This window comes from Pinus tabuliformis, chromosome 1_1 (genome assembly GCF_031772625.1).
Source record: "Pinus tabuliformis cultivar Carrire ecotype Pingquan chromosome 1_1, CPIR1, whole genome shotgun sequence".
NCBI classification, from domain to species: Eukaryota; Viridiplantae; Streptophyta; class Pinopsida; order Pinales; family Pinaceae; genus Pinus; species Pinus tabuliformis.
In genome coordinates this window covers 200,478,387-200,489,428 of record NC_142297.1, presented here as the reverse complement: position 1 = coordinate 200,489,428, position 11,042 = coordinate 200,478,387, and the positions used below count along the sequence as shown (strand labels likewise).

Below are 11,042 nucleotides of genomic sequence, written 5' to 3'. Positions count from 1 at the left end.
CCACTGTAAAACGCTTTAAGAGGTATATTCAGACATGCACGTAAAACAATGGAGCAGCTATAAGTCGAAGATTTATTAACCTATTACTCAGACACACATACAAAGTGGGAATAAGAAATTTAAAGCATAATATAATGAAACTGCAATCAAATTTATTGGAAAACTCAAAGAATTCGAGCACCAGATATCACTATGCATCTATCCCAACCTACATTGTTCATGAGATTCGTCTCTTTCTAAGAAAGAGCTTATTTAATTATTAATTAATAGATAGATGTACATGAACATTTTATACAGAGGAAAAGAGGTGGGTCGCAAGGGAAACCAGCACAAGAACAATCCTAAGAGCATTAAATATCCCGAAATCTAAATCAAAACTGCCTTTGCTACCGTATCTAGTAAACATACATCATATCACCATCTGACACAAGCAGAAATGTCCAATAGTACAAAAATTATGAACACCATCATGGCACATTTGAGACTCATCCCTATATGACTAACAGCAGGGAATGCTTAGGGAATACTTTTGGTTGAGAATACTGGTCAAACTACTAAACTTGTCTCCAACAGTGTCAACCACATTTCAAAAGTGATCATTTATATCATATAGAATTCAAACAACATTCGAGGTGAAGCCTTCATGTGGTAGGCCTTCTTTCTTTTTGGAAAAAACAAATGGGAAATTATATTAATATATACAATATTAGAGTTGCAAAATTACAAAAGGGCCTTTAAAGAGGCCTGTGAGACAAGATTAACTGTTCAAAACACAACCAGCGGCTTTCAAACCCAAAAATACAAAAACAAAATATGTGATTTGCTAATAAACTTTGATGGACATCCAAAATCTAAACCAAAACTAGAGAGGTTCTCTGTCATCCTTCTCTTCATCTGACTTGAACTCTCCCAAGCAGCCAATCCACCAGATATCCTCAAGCCTCTCTTTTCCCATCAGTCCCAAAAGCATAAGTGTAGACCTATTTTATGTAATACAAGTAAAACAAAAAAAAAAATCCCAAACATAGAGAACCACTCCCAAGAAATTTTCACCACACGTTCAGAAATCAATAAATGCATACCACAATGTAATGGGAACAAGAGAGTCTCATTTATAGGGATACCTACTATAAGTAGCTCTCATAACATAACTTTCTGAAGAACAACTTTTGAACTGTGTCAGCTATAAAGGGATGAAAATTTAATGAGTATATTGACCGCAGAAACTATAGAATCTATAGACACACAGTTGATGCAAACAGAAACTGTTTAATGAAATGGCATTCCAACGATGAATTTTCCACTAAGTCGAACTAATACAGCCTAGATAAAACATGCAAGAATAATGTATATGTATATGTATACATAAATATGCAAAGGAAAACATAAGACACAAAAATTTCAGAATGTCATTCCTGAATATGGAAATAAAACCAAAAAGAGAGTTTTCATTTATATCAGCCCAAATACTATGCCAGAATTCCCTCTCCACCTTCTGGTATCTTGACCAGCAGTGTTTGGCCCTGTTCATGGGGGAGAGCCTCCGACTCTGATCTCATTCACTCCAGCCACCCCAACCCTGCCAACAGGACACTACCAGGGTGATTGCATCTTTCATTTCAGTACTCCCAGAAGACGGGCACCGAGAGGCAGGGAGCCATCAGATCCGTGAAACCTGGGGAGCAATCTTCTTCTGCCAGCAAGACAGTTATGGAGATGCAATCTAAGATCCCGGGGCAAATTACAAAATAAGCAGCAGATAGTTGACTACCTCCAGATATCAGCAGCAGGATGTATCATCTGGACAATGGGACACCACAAACCAGCTCTTCCAAGTCCTTCAGCCAGTTGTCTGTCAGAAGTTTCTTTTCTATGGCCTGAAATGTTAAGGAGAGATAAAGATACTGAGCTTATTGGCTCAGGGGATGTGAAATGTTAAGGAGAGATAAAGATACTGAGCTTATTGGCTCAGGGGATGGAATTTGTCTGTCGTCAACCTGGGGCAACAGCATCAAGGGGCATTGAGGTTCCCTTCTGAGTGCTCCCATCCAAGGCATTCTTACCAGGGTTTTGGTTCTCAGCACTGCTAACACTTTTGTAGCTGCACTACTGCTTTGTATTCAGCTCTTTGATTTTAATTTGGTCTCTAGATCTTAGAACTTATCGATTACATCTGTTTTTATCTTGCTTTTATAGGAGCAGCCTTTACACTGCCACGTTGTAATGACATTGTTGTATCCATTGACCTATTCATGGTCATTTGTTAGACATTAATAAAATTATCTTATCTGCCCAAATTGGTAAACCGTAAAACATCAGATAAAAACATGATATTTATCTGTTGTTTTATCAATTTGGCCATAATATTGGAAGACAAAACCCCATTATAGCCAAAACTTGTGGCAATTATTTTTGTCAAAAAAAAAAAATCCCCCAAAACAACTAAAAAAAGAAAATGCCCGCATATGGACAACAAACAAAACAATCAGAAATTCATCCCCATACTGCAAACAAATAGTCACGTCCAAGAAAAGTAGAAGCTGCAAGAATGCCTGAAATACAGAGCACACCATTAAGAATGATCTTGTCGCAGCCCCCAACCCTTAGCAAGCACTCCCAAACGTCCTTAATAAATTCCAACACCGCATGATAATTCCATTTAAGCACCCACATTGAAAATATCCACCAGAAGTGCTTGGAGAAATTACTTCACACCCTCGTGAGTCATAACAATGCCCAAATTCACTCTGTAGTAGAAAATGCCCGTAAATTTTCTTGAAGATAAAATGTGTGCACAAGGCAGGCCCTAATCATGTACTTACGAGAAAAAAAAAGGTAAAATCTCAGAATTTTTGATGTTTTTTTAAAGTTATTTGTTGGATATACCACCAGATACTTGCCAAACGTATCGGGCATGTATCTCGACCATGCCTGGGCTGTCTCTAGATCTGGATATGCCGTTCCTAGATAATACATAACTCTAACGTATCCACCACGTCTCCAAGTTGTATCTGTGCTGTACCCTTGCCAGATACACAATATGGTGTATCTGAGGCCAAGACCTCACGTATTCAATAGCATTGTTTTCCACTATATCCCGCCCAAGCGGTACCCTAAACCCCAACCAATAAAATACACGAATAATTTAGCGAATTGAGTGAGGTCAAGACTAATCTGAACTAATATCTGAACATATGATAAGGCAGTGTTCGCTCAATCTTCACTCTACAGAATCTAATTTGCATCATTTGACCTAACTTTTTCAATAGACAATTGGGAGAACTGTGTAATAATTAGGCCATGATGATCAGGTGTAAAAGTCCTTATCACATGACCTTCAGCATATCCAGCAACAGATTTCCCATTCAGATATAGATTAATAATCGATGTCATTGAACGAGATTCTGATCCCTGGGTCTAACGCTCTGGCACTGTTATTGCTTTTCGGCATTTACTCAGATCAAAAGAGTATACTAATTCATTGCATCAGTGGTAACATTAACCTTGAAATGTATCATATGAAATTATTAGAACATAAAATAAATCCGAGTAACACTTGAATTAATGAATAAAGAAAATTAATACAAAATTGAACTTACATAATTAGGATCCAGAGAAATGAACTCTTTGGAGCAACGTCTACCATGCGCTGAACTCTGTGTGACATTACAAAATTTGAAGGATGAACCTCCTGGATTCAAAGCGCATTTATTTTAAACTCATATATTTGCAATGCATATTTGCAATGCTGTCAACATGGCACCTCCCTTGTGATGACATGGTGCATGTATAACTGATATTACCCTAAAAATTAAGGCAGCCTTGGGGAATGACCTATCTCTCATCAGAACACTTATAAACCAGCGGAGAAAAACAAATTTGTACTCGACAGAAATTTATGCCAAAACTCCACAACAGGAGCAGGTAAATTGAACAAGCAGCAACATTAAATTGCACTGGATGAACCGAATCCAAGCAACTTCATTTGTATCCTGTTAGGAACCAACAGCACACTTTCCCAATTTCCCTCAGACCAAATAAAACCTCATTCTTTCAGTTGATCTGTCAAGCAAAGAACCAACGTGGATGCCTCAGTAAAGGACAAATAAACACACACCTCAAAGGAGCCACTTACAACCTCTGAAACAACTGGCTTCATTGTACTTTGTTGGCCTTCCCCTACAGCCTTCTTTGACATCTCAATATTCAATCTAACAAAATCTATCCTCTCTGAATCACACTCTTAGTTTAAAACTTTAAACTATTTTGTAAAATCTATCATTGCTGAAGGAAAGGAACTATGCATGAAGAAATTCTTGCATAAATAACCTTCCAATATCATCTTGATCGTGCCTTACGGGATTGGGCATGTTTGACTCTTGTGAGCTCTATTCTCCGCTTTCGTGCTTCTGCTGCAACAGCAGCCTTGCTAATGGAAAGAAGCTTTTGCTCTCCGAAACCATTTGGAACTGCATCTGACAAGGATTCACTAGGGGTGTTCAAATCCGGTATACCTGAAAAACACAAAGGATCCTTGGTAGATCTTGAAAATTCAACCTTCTCGGATTCAGAAGAACACCCGGGAGAATATGAACCTGTTGGTCTTCCAACACTCTGAGGCTCGGGACATCGTATGCCTAAAGCTAGTGTGCTGACATAATTCTCAAAAGAGTCATGTTCATTGGGTGTGGGGGAATCATTAAAAGAAGTTTCTGTTCTGTGACCCGAGTCTTGTTCAGATGATGCGTGTTGAGGAGTAGAGAGCTGTTTTTGCTCCTGTCCGTGGTCAAGACAACATGCCAACTGCAAACACCATAACCGGTAATCTCTCAGTTAAATGTATGTCTCTCTTTCCTCTTCTATTTGAAGGATATTGCAAATTAAAGGAAGAAAATATACAGTGAATGTGAATTATCTACCTGTGATTTCAAATGCTCATTCCGATTTTGCAATTCCCGGTAGGTTTTCAACAAATCCTGCATCCTCTGGTGGAAAACACACGACTCATAAGAAACATTAACGAATTCAGATAAAATTAAAAATATATATGTGGTTAGATTGAAATGAGGGTGGCACCTTCTGAAGAAAACCAGTAATAGTTCATGACAAGGAAATTGGGGAAAAAATAGCCAACCTTTTTCAATCTTTCTCCTTCTAAAGTTAGTGCGTTCACCATCTCCTTCAGTTCCCTGTGTGTCTGCAATAAGCATAACTCAATAAATCAGTAACCTAGAGGCTTTCTCTACCCGTCATTAAGAAACCAATAATTTTACACATACATATCTATGCACTGGTGCACATACATACATATCTACCATTAGCATAGATCCAATTTAAAAACTCAGATCTATTAATGAACCGAGAAGGATCAAAAACTTCAAGGCACAAATCTTTATCGCTCTGCTTTCTTACGTGGGTAGGTGCATTACACAAACACACACAAAAGTAAGGTACATCTACTACTCTGACTTGTGCTGTAGAGCACATCACTTCTCTCTGGGCAACAGTGTTAACAGAACCAGACTAGTCATCAAACCAGTCGACCCAAGAACTGGACCAGTCATCAAACAGGTTGACCCCAAAAATGTGAACTGGACCACAACCAGAAAAAAAACTGGACTAAAAAACCAATGGACCAAAAAATACATAACATATTCAAAATTTGAAAAAGACATATATTCATGTGCATCCATGTGAATCCAAACCATTTATACACAAATATGCAAAGTTTCTCATTTATAGCACAAGTAAGAATGTATATTAGGGAAAACAGCACCAAATGCAAAACATATTTGAACCAAAATACATCAATAAAGAGGCTCTAAATGGGCCTGTAGAGTCCAAAATAAGTCTAGTATTAACGAGTAACTATAATGACATAATCTAGAGTCTAGACTCTGGACTCAACAATCTGATCATATCGTACTAGTGTCTGCCATGGTTGCATTGGTTGTTGAACTCTTCTATCATGACCCAAGTGAATATGTATTGATGCAACCAACATGATGCATACCCTTATACATGACCCAAGTGAATATGTATTGATGCAACCAACATGTTGCATACCCTTATACATGATAGAATCCAATGGAGACATTGCAATCCTACCAATCCTGAAAACCTGAAAACTGTTCAGTGTTAAGTCTGCAAAATTTTGAATGGGATCTAGAATTCTACTTCCTTATCAAGTCCAATGAGGTTGGCACCACTGTCAAACATCCTGAAGCAATCAATTGTAATGTTAAAATTTTAAGCAAAAATTGACATTCTTCTTATCTTTCTTTTTCTATGCTTAAAAGTTCACATTCTCCCTACCTTTCCCTTTCTATCCTTTCACTTCAAGGATTTAATGTTGCCATTAATTACTAGGGTTAGGTTCTGTAGAGCACAAGGGTTAGATATTTTGCTTTCCCTTTAAACTTTTGGTCATCTGTGTGTGAGAGAGAGAGAAAGAGATTTGGTGGTCTCTAGCCATATTGTACGACACTGTACCAAAGTCCAGACAAACCAGTTCAGTGCTGTAAGGCTGATTTTGTACCAAACCAGGTTTGATGTTTCAAACTGGTTCCATACCAAACCATACGGAACCTGCTTTTAACCGGTCAGAAATGCCAAACTGGACCAGTAGGTGCCGAACCAGTCAGACCAGCCAGTTCCAATAACACAGCCGGGTAAACATAAATATACACAATGTTCAGAGGCATTTACATGTATGCATAGAAATCTATACACAACCCCACACATCCAGGTGCACACATTCATGCAAACATAAATACATAGATCCAGATAAATGCAAAGTCTAACGTCAGCATCGGGATAAAATTGGCAAGGGTCCGGAAAATAAAAAAATTGTAAAAATCGAGAAAATATTGGTAAAAATTGGCAAATATTGACAGAATTAAGATACCACCAAAATATCAGTAAAAATCCGGCAAACATCGGCTAGGCCAACAAAACTTGACTTCACAATATTTTCAAGATAAAATCGAGATGTTTACAACACTGATATATATGCATCCATTTTATAGACCAAGTGCATGCATGCTCAGTCTAACATATACATATATACATACAAACACACATACACATGCTAACCTATACACATAGTCACACATATGGATATACACATATACAATAAGATATACAGAGACTCACATATTCATGAATACGTAAATGTACATGTGGATTGACACAATTTGATATACATGTGTCAACAGGATAGGTGTGCCTCTGTTCACTGTCCATATATTCATCTACATTAGAAATGCATACCATCGGCACAATCTACACCTGATTTTTTATTCTAATTTGGAGAAGCTCAGAGATCAAACTTAACTCCATACTTATCATACTTATCAGGCACCGACCCTCTCAATGCGACTTGGCAGATCCACAATGGCCAAAAATATCCATAGAGTAATACGCATGTAGTATGTACACATTTTCATATATTCAATAACACACTGATCTCTCTCCTGCATACTCACACACAAATATACACATACATATAGTTGCACCGGGAGTAGTGAGATGCATTCTACAGTCTCGATTGGGGTAGGGGTGTGTGTAAGAATAGGACACTAGCACTTGAAGGTTGTGAAACCCGATGATATATATCTTTACTTCACAAATAGCAACCTCAAGCTTGACAATCTGAAAGTGCACATCAGACCTGGGACTAGATAATTCGGTGGACTACCATATGCAAAGACGTTCATGTTCACAAATGCAAGTGCAAGTGTCCATGCAAGCAAACATATAAGTCCAAACATGCAGACACAGATCCCTCCATTCATCCATACCACACAAAAACACTGAAAACATACAAATACTGGTGCATATACACATACATTCACAAATAACGATAATAATATTAGTAATTGCCCACCAAAATCAAAAGAGAAAAATTTCCTCCCAGCCGCAATGCTCTGCTATTTCCTAAAGGGTCAAGGAGTGAGATGAATACCTTTTTCTTGGGAGCCCTCCTCCTTGCTGCCTTTCTCACTCTCTCACCCTGCACTTCAAAGCAAAATCTCAAAAAAACTCCATATAACCAAACCTCACACCTATCAGCAAAACAAAAATAAAAATCAAATATCCAAACCTCCTTCACATCACCCTCCGCCCCACCCCCCAACCCCAAAAAAACGCTCAAACCTCATAACCATCGGGCCATCACCCCTCCGAAAAAAAACCCATGCCACCAAAAAATATTCAAATACCCAAAATCTCAGACCAACGAGATGTAATTTCTCAAAAAATCGAATCTCATACCCATCACAGCAAAAAATTCCCAATACCCAAACATCATACCCATCACCAAAAAAAATTCAAATAATACAATCCTGGACCCAAAATGTCAATGAATACACAGCATATACACAGATATCAGAGAAGAAAAACTAAAACCCAATAAAGTAACAGAATAGTATATTCCAGAGGCATACACATACCTTTGAGTTGAGATGATCCCCACAACATTCAAACTCTTCGGCTTCTTCACTCCATGAAAGGCCAAGAGGACTGACAGGGCTATGTTTGAAGCTGTGAGCATTGTGGGTTTCACTGTTCTTATCTCTGAAAATCCCTGATCGCCTGCGCTTGGCTCCCCACTGAACTATCAGAGCCCTACTCCAATGGCGTAAGCAGACCATAATGTCTGCTACCTCCATGTCTTCTGCTGTGAACTCATCATCCTCCTCTTCATCAATCCTATTATTCCTGCTACCAGGCCTCCTCTTTGAATGCAACATGGCTGGTAAAACTCTGTTATTGCTCTGCCCTTGTATTGGTATAATATGGGCGAGTTGATGAGCAAGCATTGAGCCTGTGAAGTGAGAAATGGTGGCGTCTGCTTGTTTTTGGTTGTTTGGAGAAGTGAATGAATTCCATGGAGATGGACTGAGTGCTGTGGTGCCACGTGGCGTCCCTCCGTGTTTTGGGGGTTGCCCGACCTATTCCAATTTTTGTTTTTCTAAAAGGGATATATATATCCAAACCCTAAGTAACCAACTTGACTGAGATGGCTTCACATACAAAGTGGGGTTGGGTTTCGGATTAGATTTGGTTGTGATGAGAGGATTTTTTATAGTTTTTGAAAGTAATTTCACATTTACAATATAAACTTATCTCATTATTGTATCATATAAATAGGTATATATTTACATTGTTGTAGTAAATAAGTAAGTATGTATATATGGTAATAATCTTATTTTTTATATTGAAAAGTTATGGGAAAAGAGTTTGGTAAAAAACAGAAAGTATTATATTGAGGAATTCAACCATACTTGTGATTTACAACAAAAATAGTACATTTGAGCGAACATTTTGTGGCGGTTAAAGGTTCTTATTGCTCAATTAAGGACCAACTCGCATCAATTTCAGTGTGAAACAGGACTGTGGAAAAGGCCTAAAGAAGCTTGGGAAGAACTAGTATGTACATTTTGCACGTCTACAGCAGTCGAATCGGAAAAACATTTCATTTTGGAATGTGATGCATTCAAAGACATCAGAGAAATTTATGGGAATATGTTAGCATCGGTTTCTTGGCATTGTCTTTTCAGCAAGGGAATTGTTGGAAGGTTGGGTCAGCTCATCATCAATTTGAATAAAAAAATGATTGAATTGCAAAAGGTGAAAACAGGGAACTAATTGACTCATAGACTATTTTTAATCCTGTGGACCTTAAGATATTATTTCATTTCATTATTTATTATATGGGTTGGGTTGGTTTTAACTTTAGTAGAAATAAAATTATTGTAAACGTGGTTGTTGGTTTAATTGACAGGATGATCAAGAAATTTAAATCAAAGCTAAAAAAACTCAAGTCTAGCTAGCTAGTTATGCTTTTAGTGAATTATTATTTTCTTTTGGATTTGATGGAGTTGTGTAGGGACATTTTTCCAAGTGCAGGGTAGTTGGAGTTGTCCTTTATTTAAATAATTGACATTTTTTCCATTCATAGTATTTTTAAGGTTTAAGTTTTATCATAAATACAAATTTTATTATCATTTCACACTATTGTACGTTGTTAATCAATGTGGGTCGTGAGAAGTTAGGATTCCAAGAGATTCTAAGGTGATGATTGATTCGGTCAACAACAAGCTTAATGTATTGGTAGTGCACCTCCAATCTTTGTTGAGCCAAATTAGGAGCCTTAGTAGTTATTGGGAATGATCCCTTTTTTTCTCACATCTACAAGGAGCTCATTAAGGAAGTTGACAAGCTTTTAAAAGATGCATTGACTCTTAAGGGGGGTCTTTCATATCTAGTGAGTTTGTTTATAGTTCTCTTGAGGATATAATTTGTCTTTCCTCTTCCAATGCTTTTCATTTCTAGTCTTAAACTACTTTTTTGTTTTTCTTATCATTTTATTATTTGGACAATTTTGTAAGCTCAATGGCATGAGTCCTTAGCTCAATAATATGCAGAGTTCATATTTTTAAAATATCAATTCAAACATTACAACTATATTTCTATTAATATGATTTAGATAATAAAATGAATCAACATCTTAGTTTTGTATTAGTTCATGTTCTTCTTTAAAATGTTCATAAACAACAACACATTTATTTCTTAAAATAAAAAATTAAATCTTCATAAGCAACAACACATGTATTTCTAGAGTTGTTGCATTATTCTGGAAAAATTAACTTGGTTCAGCTCCGGAAAGCCACAGCGCGTCAAAATTTTTTCGCCTCTGGTTTCTAGGGTTTTTCCACTGCACGAGGGCGAGGAGGCTGAACCCTAGCCGCCTCAGCCCCCGGTTTCGCCTCCACTTCTCTGGCCGGGACCGATGGGTTTTTCACTACTACAGATGGTGCTTGTTGGACGCACATTGGCCTATCCTCTGTTGTTTTGGAGCGTTGAGGGAACATGGGTGTGGAGGTCCCGACCGTCTCTGCTTTCTGTTTCGTGCCGCTGCAATATGGCTAGGTATTTGCTGGGGTTTCTGAAGGCTGCTATGGAAGAATGGGGGTTGTTGTTTTACTTCAGGTTCGTCTGGTTCAGGAGGAGAGTTTTGAGGGGGTGGGGGAGGAGTA

General features: G+C 37.8%; 1 protein-coding gene across 2 annotated transcripts; it reads right to left on the bottom strand.

Moving 5' to 3' along the window:
- Nucleotides 1-3,535: 3,535 nt before the first annotated feature.
- LOC149212215 (uncharacterized) lies at nt 3,536-8,974 on the bottom strand. 2 transcript variants are annotated; one of them, XM_089391774.1, is made up of 5 exons: nt 8,454-8,974; nt 7,967-8,014; nt 5,135-5,197; nt 4,920-4,985; nt 3,536-4,803 (listed from the first exon to the last, which is right to left on the bottom strand). In XM_089391774.1, exons 1-5 carry the CDS (start codon nt 8,820-8,822, stop codon nt 4,339-4,341), a joined length of 1,011 nt encoding a protein of 336 aa, XP_089247900.1. In that variant the 5' UTR covers nt 8,823-8,974; the 3' UTR covers nt 3,536-4,338. The 2 variants fall into 2 exon arrangements, with proteins under 2 accessions (XP_089247900.1, XP_089247901.1); XM_089391775.1 differs by lacking the exon at nt 7,967-8,014.
- Between the last annotated feature and the right edge of the window lie 2,068 nt (nt 8,975-11,042).